At 37.1% G+C, this 18,724-nt stretch overlaps 1 protein-coding gene and 1 pseudogene across 1 annotated transcript in view; one reads left to right on the top strand and one right to left on the bottom strand.

Moving 5' to 3' along the window:
• The window catches only part of LOC143172225 (ribosome biogenesis protein NSA2 homolog), a 33,782-nt pseudogene extending 30,265 nt beyond the window's left edge, over positions 1-3,517 (top strand).
• A 4,794-nt stretch (positions 3,518-8,311) lies between these two features.
• LOC143172131 (soluble lamin-associated protein of 75 kDa-like) overlaps positions 8,312-18,724 on the bottom strand; it is a 30,690-nt gene continuing 20,277 nt past the window's right edge. Inside the window, exons 7-13 of the mRNA XM_076361384.1 lie at positions 18,267-18,395; positions 17,943-18,055; positions 15,164-15,218; positions 14,683-14,821; positions 12,317-12,482; positions 11,225-11,428; positions 8,312-10,457 (exon numbers count right to left, since the gene is read on the bottom strand). Of these exons, the coding sequence (XP_076217499.1) occupies positions 9,906-10,457; positions 11,225-11,428; positions 12,317-12,482; positions 14,683-14,821; positions 15,164-15,218; positions 17,943-18,055; positions 18,267-18,395 (1,358 nt within the window). The 3' untranslated portion in view covers positions 8,312-9,905. The remainder of the gene's footprint in view (positions 10,458-11,224; positions 11,429-12,316; positions 12,483-14,682; positions 14,822-15,163; positions 15,219-17,942; positions 18,056-18,266; positions 18,396-18,724) is intronic.

Raw genomic sequence — 18,724 nt, 5'->3', positions numbered from 1 at the left:
ACCACGCAGCCGCTCGCTCACTCCCCCCCACCCGGTGGGATGGGGGAGAGAATTGGAAGAGCACAAGTTAGAAAAACTCGTGGGTTGAGATAAAAACAGTTTAATAATTGAAATAAAATGATAATAATAATAATATGATAATAATAATAATAATACACAAAGCAAGTGATGCACAGTACAATTGCTCACCACCCGCCGACCGATGCCCAGCCAGTCCCCGAGCAGCGGCCCCCCCGGCCAGCTTTCCCCAGTTTATGTACTGAGCATGACGTCACATGGTATGGAATGTCCCTTTGGCCAGTTTGGCTGTGCCCCCTCCCAGCTTCTTGTGCACCTTCAGCCTTCTCAGTCAGTAGAACATGGGAAGCTGAAAAGTCCTTGGCTAGTGTAAGCATTACCTAGCAACAACTAAAACATCCGTGCGTTATCAACTTTGTTCTCATCCTAAATCCAAAACACTGTACCAGCTACTAGAAAAGAAATTAACTCTATCCCTACCGAAACCAGGACATGCATGAAAGAGAAATACAAAGGAAAAGAATGATGAAAAAACACCTAAAGGAGCTGTACCAGCATACCTGCTGGACAGAGAGGGCCAGTCCCGGGCTAAGGTTCTCTCTAACATGATCAAACAGAAAGGAAAAGAAAAAGCTGTAAGTAACTGTAATAAAATTCAGATACTTACTATTACTTGTGACAATGACCACTTTGTGTTGCTGATGCTCAGGTGACTTACAGCCGACAAGCAAAGTCTAAATATTGATATTGTACAAAACCTGAAACCTTGAATAATTGAACAATCTAGGACAAAGTAAGCATATGCAATATCTTGATCTTTCGTAACTGTAAATGCTAGTTAAAATAAGTAGCTATGAGTTGTATAAAAAGTGTGGTCTCCCACTACTCTTTAGGGAAATTTTATTTCATGCTTTGGTTGTCCCCTTTCATGTAGCAGTGCTGCATGTAAGACTATTGACTTTTTCTTATCCCCCCCCAGGGGAAATGGGAGGTTCCTGTACCAAAGGCCCATGCACAAGGAGAAACATAAGTTTTAAAAGTGATTCGTACAGGAAAGAGAAAGAAGGCCTAGAAGAGAACGGTTACAAAAGTTTGTTTTATTGGAGATGGCTTTACTAGGAAACCTCCTAAATACGAATGATTCATTTGACCAATGGTAATGTTCTTGAGACTTAAAGAATGTTTAAGTAATAATTCTTTTGACTTACTGCTTTGAGTTCCTGTGGTAAGGAAACTTTCTTCTATGATAATGCACTTGATTACTACTGATATAGAACATTCTTATTAGTTTCCTTGCAGAAATCTAAACTTAGAATAGCCTGAGGGTGGGGAAATGCCCCTGCAGTCACAATCTGCATTGAAATATCTCAACTCTTACTCCCATAACTCAGATGATGCCAGTAAGTTAAAGCTACGAGCTGTCAAATTAGCATGGGAAGGTCTTTAGCAGAGGCACTTTGAATAACTTTTAAAATTGGAGGCTTCTGTCTTTTTCAGGCTGCTGTGATTCTGTCAGCTGCAGAAGCCAACTCTGTTCTGGGACTCCAGAACTCCCTCCTTGTGGCTTGTTAAGTAAGCTTGAAGCACAGAGGTGACCGTATGCAAGGGAAATGCTATGCTTCCAGCCTGGCTCTTTCTTACATGGCTGCAGGAACAGCTTGTGGGCTCTAACTGCCTGGCAGTGCACAGGAGGAAAAATTAGATTCACTAAGATAGTGTAGTTTTTCTATAAATACCTGTTCCTGTTTCCTTACAGGAATCAACAGAATCACTATACAGGCTGCCTGTTGGATCATACCTCATTATTATTTTGACAGTCATCTTACACAGAAGCCTTGGATAGATTTTTATTGACACAGAAAAGGTTACGGTACTTAGCGGTAAAGTCCCCTTTACAAAGTACAGGTCACTGGATAGAAAGTGTTATAAGAGATGGGTATTTAATATTTTACAGTATGTGAGAGGTTTTTCAGTTTTACAAGAATAAAGGAAAAATTTCTAGTCTTAAAAACCAGTAGCACTGTTAAATGCTTTACCATAAACTCCTAATTTATTCATGGAACAGAAGCCATCTGAGGTAGCAAGTATTCTTCTTGTACTACTATTAAAAATTGGCATCCTGAAAATATACATAGAAAGCTTTATCTTGTCATTAATCAGGTTTTTAAACAAATCTGGCATTCTGTAGTAGGCAGATAGCATTCTGTATTCTAGGTTGTTTCATTCTTCCCAGTCTCTTAAAACATAAAGCTGAGGACACGATACTAAAAGTGTTAAGCTAGATTAGTTGCGAGGGCTTAAAGCAAATATTAACTCGTTCTAATACTCCTTATGCAACAGGGCTTACGTTTCAAGAAGGCACATGTGACACATCCTGAACTTAAAGCTACTTTTTGCCTACCTGTCCTTGGTGTAAAAAAGAATCCTTCTTCTCCTTTGTATACAACACTGGGTGTAATTACCAAAGGTACCATCATCGAGGTGAACGTGAGTGAGATTGGCCTCGTGACAGAAGGGGGCAAAGTTATCTGGGGTAAGTAGTTAAACTAGCTCTACTGCAGAACTACTTTTAAAAAAGTTTTAAGTCTTCATTTTCTGATGTATTGTTAAGACCACATCCTATAAATTGTCATAATTGATCCATTGTTAAATGTTAGGTTTGGGCTGTAGCAGAAGCAGCTCTATAAATGCAAGTTTTAAGTTTTAATCTTAAGCTTTCAGTTCACACTTTCAACATCAAATTAGGTGAAGTTCAGAAAAAAAGACTTAACTTGCTTGCCTATGATGTCTCGCATTAAGCAGTGCTACAAGTCTATAAAGACCTAACTGTGTGAACTATGAACAATCGTATTATGTTTTCAGTGGAAGTTCTGTATAGAAGTATCTTCATAGGATGAGATGGACTTCTTTTAACAGTGAGGTTGACTTGAACTATAGCAGAACCTAGGACTAGATATAAGGAAGAAATTTTTTACACTGGGGGTGGTGAAACACTGGAACAGGTTGCCCAGAGAGGTGTTGGATGCCCCATCCCTGGAAACATTCAAGGTCAGGTTGGACAGGGCTCTGAGCAACCTGATCTAGTTGAAGATGTCCCTGCCCACGGCAGGGGGGTTGGACTAGATGACCTTTAGAGGTCCCTTCCAACCCAAACTATTCTATGATTCAATGATTCTATGATTATTTTTTTAATGTACCCATAACTAAATGATACATTTATAAAAACAGCCTGAATAAAATATTTTGAGAACCTAAGTTTGCAGCTCAGCAGCAAGTACATCTAGATTTCAAAATATATTTTGGTTTTGGAACAGGAATTTCCTACGCTTCTAAAGTGACTTGTGGATTGAACTTGCAAACATAGAAAATTCTAATTTATTATATAAACTACTTCAAGCTTCTGTAGACATTTAATTCCCTTTTCTCTTTAGGGAAATATGCACAAGTAACAAACAGTCCAGAAAACGATGGCTGTATTAATGCAGTTCTACTTGTCTAAGTTGTGTTTGATACTAAGCACTGGACATGGGCTCCTGCAAAATCAGTGCAGTTTCAACAAGTTTGAAGATCTCTGGAACCTTCAACCATTCAAGAACATTGACCCCACAAGCTGGTGAGGAACTTAAACGTGCCAGAAACGACTGCTCAAATTTTTATATTTATTATGTTTGCTTAGCTGAACACTGTCCAAATAAAGTGATTCAATTTTCATGTTTTGCTAATGTGGTATGGATTTGATCTAAACTTTCTTGGTATTTTTACAGTAGATATATTGTATAAATACTTATTCAGCTCACATTCCTAGTGATGGGAAATACAGCCACTATCTCCCATGATGGCCTACTGTAATAGCTAAAGGTACAGAGGAACATATTAACTTGCATTCTGCTTCTGGGAAAGCAGTAGAGGTGGAAGAATGCAGCTATAATGTTACTGCAGACTTACCAAACTGAGTGTTTAATTTCTGATGTACTTGCCCCTACAGAAGCACAGGCTTGAGATCATATCAGCAGCATGGGGGTGCAGTGGGGAAGGTAACTAGAAGGGCAGCTATTTCTTTTTTCCTATTACCTCCTTTCTTTCTCCCCTTTGCCTCCATGACTGCATTAATGGAAAGAATAAGGGCTGGGGGCCATAGCATTGAGGTTCCAGGCAAGAGAAGAAGTTTCAGAAGTTTAAGTTTATGAAGTTGTAGGGGTTTTATAATGTGAAATTTTAGAATGGCATGACAACTCTGATAGCTACAACTACTTGTAGCTATCTTGGTTGCTTTAAGAAACATTCAAGAAAAACTAAAGTCACAAGCATCAACTGATCAATGTATATTTAGCTTACATCCTCAAAATGCAAGAAACAAAAGCTGCTTCTAAACTGGAAGCTCTCAGCGATGCTGTATAACTGCATCAGTAATCTTCCAGTTGAGAATTTGGTGGTAAACAAACTTAGCACAATCTACCACTACAAATACACACACTCACCATTTTATATTCCTACTCTTAAACAGTACTTCACTTCAAGCCAAGGAACTTTTAACACAAATTCCAAGTCAAATCCAGTTTATGAAGGCACTCTTACCCCTCAACATTGTAAAAGGGAAGCTTTCAAACAAAACTTTAAGATATTTCAGAAGCCAGAACGTGAATAGGTTTTGGGGTTTTTTTGCATTAACATAGGTGAAAGTTTAAGACTAGAGGTGGTCACACATGCAGTAAGCTACATGGACAGGCAGGTTATATAGGCAGGTGATTATAGAATCAGAGTAGTTAAGGTTGGAAGGGACCTCTTGAGATTGTCTAGTCCAAGCTCTCTACTTAAAGCAGAGTCAACTACAGTAGGTGTCTGAGGGCCATGTCCAGTCAGGTTTTGAATATCTCCAAGAATGGAGACTCCACCACCTCTCTAGGCAACCTGATCCAGTGTTTGACCACTCTTACAGTTTAAAATGTTTTATGTTTAAATAGAATTTCCTATATTCCAGTTTGTGTCCTGTCACTAGGCACCACTGAGAAGAGGCTTGCTCCATCTTCTTTATACCCTCCCACTAGGTAATTGTACACAAGGGTAAGATCCCCCCTGAGCCTTCTCTTCTCCAGGTTGAACAACTGCAACTCTCTCAGCCTCTTGCATGACAGATGCTCCAATCCCTTAATCATCTTCATGACTGTAACAGTATTTCCAGATCTGGAACTTTGGCCAGGAAGTCAAGCTAGCTGCTTTTGTACCAGCTTTGTAACTTCTCTTACACTATCTGATAGAGGCAGTACTTTAACGATACCAAAGTTTTCTCCTCTTACAGGCTATTTTGTTAGTTCAACACATTGCCCTAGTCTAGACTTAGTAACTTACTATGATTTTTACTTATTTGTGTAGTGATAAGTGATTTGAAACTAAGAGAGGGTCAGTAGCCAAGCCAGTAAGTCATTTGCTTGGAGAGAGGGCATTTTGTCAAAACAGATAAGCCTTCGTTTAAGTCCTTGTTGCTTTACCCTTTACTGCATGTTAACAAATAACATGAACAGAATTCTTTAATTTTCTATTACACAGTGCCCCCCCCCCTTGTAAAGTACAGCTGTCTTAAGAACATTACTACATTTTGTGTTATAAAATACATGACTTGTTGGCTGAATAACAATTGTTGTACTTAAGACATTTTAATGTACCACACTATAGGGAGTATGTTACAGCATTTCTAGTCGGCTTGTCTATAACAAACTACATTAATAACTGCTAAGTTTATAGCAACTATGCAAGACGATGTAAACAGCAGAATACATATTGTAACATTCAGAACAGCCTATTCTACAGCTTTTTAAAAAAAGTCTGATGCATAAGCTAATTAAGTACAGGAAATTGTTTTAATAGGCAAAAGATTTTTCAATTAATAATCTTTGAGCTTTCAAAGCTCCTTGGCAGCAGACAGATTGTGAAATGATGCTAGTTCTAGTGAACTGAACCACTTTAAAACATGCCTCCTGGATAGCAGAAAGGACTCAAATACTAAAAACCAAGAAAAAGAAAATCACAAAATATAAGTTTAATTACTACTTCAAAACATTTCAAAAGCAGTCAAGACAATACTAAAAAAAGGAAAAAACTAAAAACACACTGTAACAAGACTTAAGTACAGTACTCTAGAATAGCAATACCTTTCATAAGATTTATAAACAGGGTATCACTAGTTTAGAAAACATCTAACACCACATTTATGAAAATAAATTTAGAAGTGTATCCTCTTGGAAATAAAATTTTAGAATGGACACAGGGCAGAGAAGCTGAAACTTAGGCTTATTTATTGCTATGTTTAACTTAGTAGTGTTGATGATGTTGTAAATGATCAATTTGATTACTGACATCTACAAATGAAATGGTATAAAAAAAAGCAACAAACCAAGGTCAGACATCATTTAAAATAAGTTAAAAGCACTTTTGAAATAAGACATGTATACATTTTCATGTAAAGGGCTATGAAACATGAGAACAGCAAACAGGAATTCTGCATGAAATGAAAAGAGACCAAAAGAGAATGTGAGAGAAGCAAAGCAAATCCTGTTAAAAGTTAACAAGCAGTACAAGAGAGACATTTGAACAAATGTTGGATTCAAATACAAAACCATTTACCATTTAAGTCCAAGGCTGAAGTCACAAATTAATGTTCTTTAAACTCTATTCCTAGACTAAATAAAGCTCAAAAATAATACTGCTTGCTTTCACTGTACACATGTAGTTCCACAGCATGTTGTAATAGCATTTGGTACAAACTTGTATAAAGTCGATGTTTTAATCATTGGTTGCTGGTGAGACAAGATCTTAAAAATTCTTTAAGCGTTCGATGGTAATAAGACAGACAGTTAACAGACACACACAAAAAAAATCATCCAAGCCTAAAAAACGCTGGTTTTCCCAAGGTAAAACACTTCAGTCAATATAGCTGTCAGATATGTTCCCTTGCATTAATGTAACAGAAGGTATAGACTATTAAACTACTGTTCCAATGGGACAATCAGTACAGCAATAAAAACTATTATTTAAAGTCAGTATTTTGATTTTGCTACTCCATATTTACTGCAAGATGATTGGTGCCAAAGAAATTGTTACAGAAATAAACTGTGCCCTTTAGTTCAAAGTACTGCTGCGATCACAATTAGAACTATGTCCAGTTTTCAAGACTGTACTGGTTATCGGAATTGCTAATTGCACCCCAACTGCCCACATTCTGTATGTAACAGTCTGGCCATCAGGTACTATCTCAGGTACCCCAGATTTACAGAGGTATCTACTCAAATTCATATTTTTAAGTGTACTCTTAAGTTCAGTATTTAAAACTGACTTACTGAAATTAGATCAGAAATCTGATTTTTCTCAGCAGAAACCAAGATTGACCTAATCTAATAATCCTGTTGTAATATTTATGCATTCAACATACAAATGTCTTAAAAGTATGATACTAATTGAAATCAGTTCCAACTTAGCCATGAAAAGTAAAAGCCAGATGAGTGAAATTACCTTCTCACAAACACTGTTTTCCAACCTCACAGGGAATACAAGCAATAAACTTATGTATCAAAAATCCACCTAGAAGTAATTGAAATAACTGGGACTCACTTTTCATAAACAAAAGAATCCTTAACTTACTGAAAGTGGATTCAATTGTTTCAATTGAAGTATTCAGCAGATTAATGTTTAGTAAAGCTTGCTCTAACAAATGGAAGATGAGTCACAATATACTGCAGACAACCACCCTTTTTTAAACCATCAGCCCTCACAAATCCCAAATTCTTAGCAATGCAATAGATGTATTTTCTAGCCACTTTTTTTTTTAACACAATAAATCTTAGCACTAAAAGAGAAGCCATACAGAAGACAACAGAAGTTTTGTCTCATGTGCTTCATAGAAAATGTTTGATTAGTTTTAGAAATGCTTACGGTTCACTTGAATATGTTTACAATCATGAAAGATAGTGAACATTTATCAGTCACAGGGTTCATAAGGAGTACCTGTATGTACATTGATAGGAAGTTACAGCTACGTGCAACGGTGCAAAAAACCCAGATTTAACTAGTTAATCCCATGCACCCTAAATCTAAAGTTTAGGTAATACATATTTCTTAAAAACTGCCTTTTTTCCATAAGCTTCTCTTAACAGATTAAAAAGGCACATGGTACTTCATCAGCTGAAATAAATAGTAAGAATATATCTTATACAGTTAAAATATCTTATAAATACAGTTAAACTGTATAAGCATAAAATCCAAAACCAGATTCTTACATTAGCTTCATAGAGGGATAAAAATTAAGACAGCATTGCAACTATTCAAGTGAACCTTGTACTCAGAAGTCCTGAACAGCAATTTCTAGATAACTCTATTTTTGAGATACTGTAGGAGACTAGTTCATTCAACTTAGAAAAGGTATATAGCAGGACAAATAGTTGTGTGATTTCCTGTTCTTAGAACCATTGTTCTTTCTTATTCCTGAGTTTTTAACCCATTACGACAGGAGCTTCATTTATTGAAAGAAACACATAGCAAACTAAGGAGTAACTTATTTAACTTAATTTGTCATACATACAATATATGGTTTACCAGGAGAACCTCTGAAGGGAAACATGCATGAAGAGCCTGTTTATTTCTGTTTGCATACAGCAAAGTTTGGTTGCTGCTTTTAAGAAAAGCTATGAACTGGGAAGCTACTATCCCAGGAATTACACCCAAGTTAGAAAAAGAAAGTGGGAATCACAAGTATTTGCAGCAATTACCTGCTAACTCCTAAAGGCATAGAAGTTTGGCAAACAAGTATTTGCTGAAACACCTACTAATATTCACACTGATGAATGTCTCAACCCCCTGAAAGGCCAGAGCTCACAGGAGTCATACACCTGGCAGATACAACATTTTAATAGTTACCCCACAGCACCAGCTGAGTATTCGGAAAACACAAAGCACCACTTCCATTCAGACCAAAACTAGATCAAAAGTTGTCATATCCTTTTCCTGTAATGTAACAAGCAATCAAGTATCCACTCAACACATGCAAGTAGTTAGGAAGGCAGTTCAAACAATTCCATACATGTACTGGAGTCTACACTCCATACATTCTGGGAAAACTTATGCTTAGCGAGATGCTCGCTTTGGAAGCTACAGTACTGTGTAGACATCTCTTAATCTTCACATAAAGAACTTAATTATCAGAGTGTGCTATGGTAGATACTGCATTGATGGTGTTTCTGCTGACTTAGCTGTTACAAGCGATTAGCAAATAGTAGTTGGGAATCAGAAGTGAAGTCAATTCTCTCCAGTCTGATTCTCATGAAAGACAGATGCTGCTTATGTTGTTTTGATCTACTGAGTTATACCTTCTTATATATTTTGAGACCTAGAATTACAGAATCTTACATTCTTTTAATCTCATCTGAGAAAGTCTATGGGGAGGGAACAAGAAGCAAGGAAGGATTTTTCTTGTTCTGCTTCTCCCCACAGTAGAGAACACAAGGTTATTAAACAAATGCTAGAGTGATGTCTGGCCTTGTGGAAGTCTATGGCAATTTAAGGGATCTTAGTAGCGCCAGGATTTCACACTTCATTTTTCTTCCAAGACTGCCACCTCAAATATACAAACTGTTCCCTTTGCTAGCACAACTGTATTTATTCAGCATGTATCCTTTATAAAAGGAGGAGACTGGCTGTTTACTTTCATACTCTGATGAAGCTCAATGTCTAGTGGTTAAAAATTCAAGAAAACTTGAAGAAAGGTAATGAATCCCAAAAGGAAGTCCAACACAGTATTTTAAACGTGTTCCATGTCCCATATGGTTTAGTTATACCCTAGTGTTTTATACAAAATAATAACTTCCTTACAAATAGATGAATTAACAATCAATATTTCATTTTTAAGCCGGCTTTCCTTTTTTCTTGGGTGGACCTTTGTAACCTTTGGCCTTTCTTCGCAAGTTTCTCCGATCTACAATGGGTACCTCAATTTCTGCTTCTTCAGAGCTGCTGTCAGCAGCCCGCTCTGCCACTGTCTGTGTGTACTGATCCGTCTGCTCAGCAGACTCTTCTAAATGTTCTTCCAACTGGTTCTTCTGTATTTCCTGTCCAGAAGGCTGCTGAAAAGAAACACCCTCGAGTTCAACCACTATCAAAGAGCTCCGACTCAAAGCAACAGGGGCCTCCTGTGAGTTGTGCCCTGCTTCCTCATTTTGATCTTCCACTGAGGAAGCTGTTTTGGGCAATACGTTTTCAGAAACAGATTCTTCTGCTGCTTCAATTACCATAGAGTTGGGCAGGCCATTGTCAGAGGGTTCTTCCTTCGGTGCTGAAGCAGCTGCATTTTCAGTGGATGACAACTTTTCAGATTCTTGGTGGTGTTCTTCAGTGCCCTCCTTCTCTACTGATGTGCTTTCTTCAGTCAGCACTTCTGAATAATTTGCATTTAAAACCTGCAGGGGGAGGGGAAGGGTGCCAAAACAATCAAAGGGACAATTAATTGAAGATACAAGAGGCTGAACAACTACTGCCCCTAGCTAGCAACCTCAGAGGCCATTTTGGCATTCAGCATGACTACATGCACAGTCAACAAACCAGTCCTTTCCTCCTTTTTGCACAAGACTATTTTGTGAACTGCATTCGATATTCAGAGTTGCTCTCCTATTTTCAAATTCAAATTATTCAATGGATTATTCAGGTACAGTAAAAACATTCTGAAATTAATCCCGGGGAAAAAAATAAAGGTGTTTTAATTTAGACAGATACAATTATCATTTTGCTAGTGTATAACAATCTGCTTTTGCACTATAAACAAAAACCAGTAAAATCTGTGTTCTAGAAGGGTATTTTACCATTAATTAATTGCTTGTACACTTCACCAGGGCAGAATTACTAGACAAAGTAAGGACGTGGCTTTTCACTCATATCCAACTAATATTTTTAGTGAGAAATAACTGTTTCATTACTGCCAAGGCAAACTGGAGCAACGTATCTTTCTTTTTGGTATCACATACTTATATGCCCCACTTCTGCATATTAAAACAGAAACATTAGTATATTCTGTTTATGGATTTACATCATCTGGCCTAATAATTGCTTCTCCCAAGAATTTCATATGATGGTAGGGGCTACTTTCTATCTGTTACTTAACAAAAGAAAAAACAGCAAGGTATGTACACTCTGAAGGAAAGACGACAACATTTTGTTTCAGTTCTCTCACCTCTGATACAGTGTTATCTGAAGGTTTTGCTGGAGACTCAAGGATTAATGGAACAAACAGCGTTAAGGGTTCTTCTCCTTGACTCTCAGACTGCAATTTTGATTCACCACCTAGAACTTCATTTGCTGTTTCCTCTTCAGCCATAAGTGAGGTCTTACCAATCTCTTCTGTTACCTCACTGTTAAGAGGTTCAGATGGAGTTTCCTAAAAATCACATTTCTAAGTCAAGATTATGCCCAACTATTGTTCCCAAATACTAGTGGGTGTATCTGTGATCTAAATTTGCAGCTTAATCTGAGAAGCAGCTAGCTCAGGTATCTAGAAATTACTAAGAAGGTACTAAGAAGGTATAGCTTAGTGTAGAGTAGCTATCCAACTACTTAACCAGCATATTAGCTTGGTGTTGTCACCTGCACTAAGCTTCTGACCATGGCTTACACTGTTAGGAGCCAAGCCAAGTAGTTTTTATGCATCTCACAAGCATACATGCTGCAGTCCTTCCTTGAAACCATACATTAACGAACCCAACATAGTGTAAGATCCACTTTCTCACCAATCAGTAAGAACATAAAACCCTGGAGGTATCGCTAGGCACAGAGGGTACTCCCAGATTTTAATTCAAGCTGGTAACAAGTATTTGTAGATAAAAGTTGGATTTAAAAATCAAAGCAGGCAAGCTTTAAGGGGAGAAATAAAGAGAGTCAACAGTAGTCACTGAAACATACCAGCTATTAGCTTCTTCAAAGAATTTTTTTTTTTTAAATTAGAGATACTGGATCAGATCTTGACCCTACTTCAGTTCTCCACAATATTTGAGTAGGACAAATCAATTAAGAAAGTTAGGTTGATAGACAAGCTAGAAATTCACCTTACTGAAGATCCTATGAACTCTATCATTCAAAATAAGTAAAGGAATATTCCCTGATACTAATTCTATACTAGCTTTAGCTTCTCAGATATACTTCTCAACAAAGCATCGGTACAAAAAATCAAAGAGTTGATAGTCACATGGATCAAGGCAGCAAGGACCATACTTAACAAACTGTAGTTGTATTCCAAACTTATCTGCTATCGCTATCGCATCCAGCTCACCTCCTTCTCACTCCGTTTCTCAGGGGGTGATGCATGTAACTCCATTTCTGATACAGATCGGTCCTCATTTTCAACAATCATTTCCTCATCATTCTCAACAGCAGTCTCCTCAGGTTCTTCTACTAAGTCTTCAGAGCTTTCAAACGTGTGGGCAGGAAGTTCCAGCCTGCAGCAGGTATTAAGATATATCCTTTAAGTCTTTTAGATTAATACATAATTTTGGTGATCTCAGCAGCAGGGAAATTCTTTCATGACCAATTTTAAACTGCTATATCACATACTTGCCATAGGAAATACGAATCCAGAAAACTAAATACATCTAAAAACAGCTAACTCCTAATTAGGAAAAATACATTAACTAAACAAAATTGCTGTGACAATTATAAAATGAAGACATCTATCCCACTTCCATTTTATGTGAATAAAAGTCAGAAATGTGTTTGTTATTTTAAATTTAGAAAGCAGTAATCAATTACATATTTGGAAACCACAAAAGGGTGAGAAAGGAAGCAACTTCTCCCAGCCTCACTGAAGAAACAATTTAAAATTATGGAGCTATATAAGCAAATATGCTTGTATAATCACTGAATATACATATATTACAAAGACCATGACTGGAAAAGAATTCAAGGTGATAAACACATCAAGGCTGAAGAAGATTCAATCAGCTAGAGATTAAATTAGCAAAAAGCTAAAGATGAAGCTCTGATGCATCTGATAGGTAGTAACACCATCTCAAACATTCAGTTCTCATTTTTGAGATGATAAAACTTAGATGTACTGGAAGTATTATATACAAGCAAAGAAAAAAGTACACACAATAGATTTGCAGGAGGCTGCTTCACAATCTCATAATAAAGGCAGTATTGGAGGGTTTTATCCCAGGTGCCAGTCTTGAGTTGAAGGCACTCCAGAGGAGAAAGTCCCTAACAGAAGACACTGCTGCATTTGCTAATGTGCATGGAAGGGAAGAACCAAGCTGATATCCTGCCCTGTTGCCATCAGGATTCACTGTAGCTCTGCTCATGAGCACCATGTTACACATCTTGTTCAGAGGAGTAGTGGCACCTTGTTGACTCCACCTTGCAAGGCCCAAAATACTGATGTTCAAGAACAGGCTAGTTCTCTCACATACCAACTAGCCAATTAGTAGTAACAGCAAAGAATTTCTCAACCTGTGGCAGAGTCAAACCATGCCATTTGGCCTGTTCTGAACCAGCTTAGGGCAGCACACTGACAGTGCAGGACAGCAGTGCTGTATCTCTGTAGTTCCACAGAGCGATTTAAATGCAAAAAATTGGCTGTAGCTAGCTGAAGAACTCAGCCTCACAGGAAAAAAGAACCAAAACAAAACCCAACTAATTTTATCTGTTTAAAGAAAGCTAATAGAACAAGTTTGAGGGATTTCCTAGAAAATAATCATGTCATCTTCAGTTCCCAAAAAGAGGGTTGTGGTTTTTTGTTTGTTTGTTGGGGGTGAGGGTTATTTTGGGTTTGTTTGTTTAAGAGAATGAGACACAGAGAAAGAGAAGCAGTGTGTGTCTATGAGTGTACATATACCCACACACAGGAAGGGGGAGGAAGAAGCTATTTATTTATTTATTTTAAATAGGCACAGCTCTGCTTTCTGGATGGAAGCCAGTGCAAATTAGTACTTCAGGCCCTGTCTTGTATGAACTGTTATAGAACACAAGTGGTACAATTCTTTACATCCCCACTTGACAGTTATTACACAGGATAACATTCTTTAAACTGGAGACGACTTTTTTTTTTTAAGGATGTAAGTTTGGATATGATAGTTTTAAATCAGAATTTGTCTAAACGAAGGGTTTTGCTTTGAAGACGGGTGGCTCCCTGTAACTCTTTTGTTATTAAGTGACAAGCAGTAACCAGCTCCCAAACTAAACAGTCAGGCTTTATTTTACTGCAATATGCCACCATAACAAGAAGTCAGGAAGGGACCTCTCTCCAAAGATCACACATAGTATTTGTGGATACATGTCCAGTTATATTATTGCAAGAAACTATGCTGTATGAATACAGATGGTTTTGCCTTAATGCAGACTCAGTTATAACAGAACACATCCCCTTGTACATACACCCTCAGTCCTCACCATTTTCTTGTTAATTTCCAATATCTACTGAGCTTTCAGAGACACCAGACATTTTGGTGCAATCACTCTTCAGGTGATGTCTCAATTTCCTTTCTCACACCAGGCTTTATTTTCAGTAATTTTAAAATCAAGCACTCAGAGTAGGAAAAAAGGAGAATAAATACCAATTAGCACGCTGGCAGATACTGCTGCAGTTTGTGACTGCCCAAGCAACAAAATAAGAAATAATCAATGAAATATGGGCTCCTTTACCTGCTTTCTGACACACAAAGAACATTTTCCTCATTTCCTTGGGAAGTTTCAGGTTCAGATTCCTGGCTATTTTTTCCTATCCTGGGACGTTTTAAATGACTGCTTCGTGTCCGAATGGAAATGGGAGTTATGTCAGGGTCTTAGGAAAAAAACAAAATAAATGCAAGTGAACAAATGCAGTCTGTAAGATCTGCACATATTTCCCCCCCCCCCCCAAGTTTCATTAAAGCAACTGAGTGCAAGTAAAACATTTCACTGTAGTACTTATTTTCTGAATATACATGCATAGTCTCTTTAACAAGACTCATAACAATTTTATCCAAAGACCTCAAAATGTTTATGAGTTGAGCCTCAGCACCTTAGAGGAAGGCATGTTTTATACACTTTGCAGATGAATACGCTAAGCTTGAAAGCAGTAAAAGAGCCTGCTAGTCTACTAATTCACAGTAATAACAATACTGATAATCAAGGTTATTTTTACCTTCAGATGTGCTTGCATGGATATCTATTGATTCTTTACCTTTTTGAGAGTCAGCCTGTGAAGCAAAAGCAAGGCTAATGTTATTCCAAAAACTTCTGAATTGATTGAAATACCTTCATCTCCCTACCTGTGGTTGCATCTTTCTAAAGCACTATTTCATAGTAATGATCCTATGGAAGAGCAGCTATAACCATTCTTAATTTAAGATACTTATATGTATGTATCTTATCTCTCAACAGATTAAATATTTTTTATCACCTTTACTACAAGCATGAATATTTTTTCTGCATTTTACTTCTGGCCTCAACATAGAAGATAAGACTTGAAAGTAACCTGACATTATAAACACTACCAAGTTTTTTCCTAACCATTCAGTTTATAACAGGTGTCCACAGAATTAAATGCTAGAAGTCTTTTTTTTTCTCTTTTTTTTTTCTTTTTTTTTCCTTTTTGTATAAACCCAAGGGACTGTACTACAGTAGTTGACAAAATTTATCAAGACAGTTTTATTTTTATACTTGTATTCTATTTTGTAGTCTTATTTTTATTGTGGCACGCAATAAAATATGGCAGCCCATGGGTTATCTTAAAAGAAAAAAAAGAGAGATCAGACAAGAAAAAAAAGAGAGATCAGACAAGAAAAAAAACCAGAACTTAGTGATTCAGCAGTAATGCAGGTTACATGCAGTCAGCACAAGAGGCTGCTTATGTCAGAGCTCCCTCTCCCTAGAGCTCTTTTGCCTCTTGTTCTTCCCCATCACCCCATTATTTCAATTTTTTCTGCAAGTTAGCTGAGGACTCAGTGGTCAAGCACTTGATACTCTGAAGTGGGTGCAAGCTATACACATTAAAATAAAAGTATGCACATCACTCTTTCTTAGCTGCTGTAAGTAATCTAGAACTGGCAATAACCAGCATCCAGGTGTTCTGCCACCTTTTCAGCCTCACTTCCAGTACTACCCAAGAAGGCCAGAAACAAGTGGCCATATCTACATTCTGGTGCCTGAAATAGTTTCAAGTAAGCTTTAAATACATAAGAATTTGTAGGCTAACGATAAATCATTCTAGCATCAAAACACACAAAAATAGGGAGCACTAAGTGAAAGGTGAAAATGTAATTTGGGGAATGTTTTTTTTCTGGTTTGGGGAAGGTGAGGTGTTTTATTTTGTTTAGTGGTCCAACAATTTTCAAAGCATTGCAGAACTCGTTACAGATAGTGCAGATGCCAAGAAGAGAGCTGCCAGCAATTCTACCAAGCTATGAGGAGTTGGAGCACTTTGGTATCTATCATCTTCCTCTTCTGGAAGAAGGCAAGAGACAGGGCTTGAGTTCTTAACTCACAGCCACAAAAATCGTAAGAACTACTAATATCCCTCTGCTATTTTCTCCAAGTATATCCATGTAGCTCTACAACCAAAACATGCATTTTTGAGATCGTTTTGCTGATATTATCGTTATTGGAATCTGAATCTAGAACTCAGTGATGATGCTCAAGACACTGTTACAAATTAAAGATAACTAAGAGTTGTTGCTTCTGATCATTTAGAGACTAAAAACATCACTACTTTGCTGTCAGTTTTGCTTTGGGAAATGCTACTTTTCTCAACTAGGAAAAGGGACATTTGATTTATATTTCAAATCTAAAGTTTAGATACGAAGAGCTGAGAGTACCGATTCAACCATTATTTCCTATTTTTAATTAAAGCATTGACTTTTATGAGAGCATGGTCATGTCAATGCTACAGACAGTCCTGAAGCACACAAATCCATCCTCACTGTATTTGGAGCTACAAGTTTTTCTCAAGCACATTCTGTGTGGCCTCAGAACACAAATGAGATAGAGGAACAGCTTCATAATATTCTAAGACACAAATATATTCATGACCATATATCCATATATAGCTGAAATCTGGTTGAGATTTCAAATACGTGCAAAGAAAGCTGCAGTCCTCCTATACGGTCAATGTATAACTCTGAATGCAAACTAAACACTTTCCATTGTATTGAACTGTGATGTGAACATGCACTTCTATAAACACTTTTCCTCATTCGCTCCACTCTTATGATGACTCTACTGTTCAGCAGCCTTTCTAGACAGTTTAATCTCAGAGCCAGTATGAAATACTCTCCTTCTCTAAGCTGCTAGCAAACAGCTCAAATTACTAGACCCTGACAGGTGTGACAGACCCCTCTACATTCATGGGACACCCCCCCCCAAAAGTGTATTTTTAACCCCAGCTTAGTCATCGGTGTTACATCAGTGGGAAGCATAACGTCCACCCAAAAAGTAACAAAAGCATTTGTCTTTTATATATAGTGCAGACTTGAGCCAATTCAATTATAATGAGATAAACAAAAAGCATTTCTTATATTTTATGTTTTTTTAGTAACAAAGCAATCAAAAAAAAGAGGTATCACTTTCTGGTGATACCTCTGATAGAACGATGGGTTCTGTTAGACTGGCTGCCACTTAGACAAAGTGAAGAGATACGAAAAGTACAAGCTCTCTGCATAACCCAGGACTGTTCTTTGAGAACTTGAAACAGAAATATCAAGCAAGCATAACATACAGTTGATCAAACATACTAATCTGCTGAAAACCTACATTTTTTAATTTCAGAAATGAATTCTTTTGCAGAAATTAAAAATATTTACTGAATATAAAGAACAGGTAATTAAAAAGTCAGAAGAATAGGACAAGATACGTTATATGATTATAGAAAACTCTTAAAAGCTCTCAAGCCTTTTTAATATATGGAAAACAGTCTGTGTACCTACACTTAGCTGTGTTTCTAGCTCAGTCTTTTGTCCACTTGCTTCAGATTCTGCTGCAGACTGTCGAAAATAATCCTCTGCTTGGAAACTTGTATTTTCTTTCTGAGAGACCTCTGCTGTTAAGATTTAAAAGAGGAAACAGGGAAAAGGAAAATTATAGTACCTTTATATAACAATTAACCATTCCAAATATGATCTCACTGATCTCAGGACAAATAAAAATCTTTCTGCTAGTTTCCATGGGCAATGTTCACAGAAGTCACTGTTGAACAAACACTCTACAGTACAACTTTTACAGTGTCAGAAAACAAAACAAAGCATCCATACCTGCAATTTTGAGCTTTTCCCTTTGCAGTACAGTGGTAATAGATGTTCTCTGGAACCAATGTCCTGCTCCTTCCACTTCCCACAAAAGGTCATGATCCCCAGGGTACTTCTCAAAATAGTGCTTACAAGCTGAATAAACATAAGAAAAACCACACTACTATATATACACTATATACTCGTCTGTACCTCAGTTTTTAAAGTTTATCTGAAATCAAATTCATTTGCAATCTTCCATCATACACATAAACCACCACAGAAAGAACTGTTCAACAAAACAGTCCAGTCTGAAATAAACATAATATTGCTTTACCCTACCTAGTCATCTTTCTCAATAAATCCTTTCTTCAGGTTTAAGCACTTTTCATTATTATCTTAAACTGCAAACAAAGATAGATGGGATTTTTTTTCTTCTTCTCTAAGCACCCACTTTGGAGTTTTACAACTTCACTGGTCACTGT

The sequence above is a fragment of the Aptenodytes patagonicus genome, chromosome W (assembly GCF_965638725.1).
Source record: "Aptenodytes patagonicus chromosome W, bAptPat1.pri.cur, whole genome shotgun sequence".
NCBI lineage: Eukaryota > Metazoa > Chordata > Aves > Sphenisciformes > Spheniscidae > Aptenodytes > Aptenodytes patagonicus.
The sequence above is the reverse complement of the archived record's forward strand: the minus strand, read 5'-3'. Positions and strand labels throughout refer to the sequence as shown.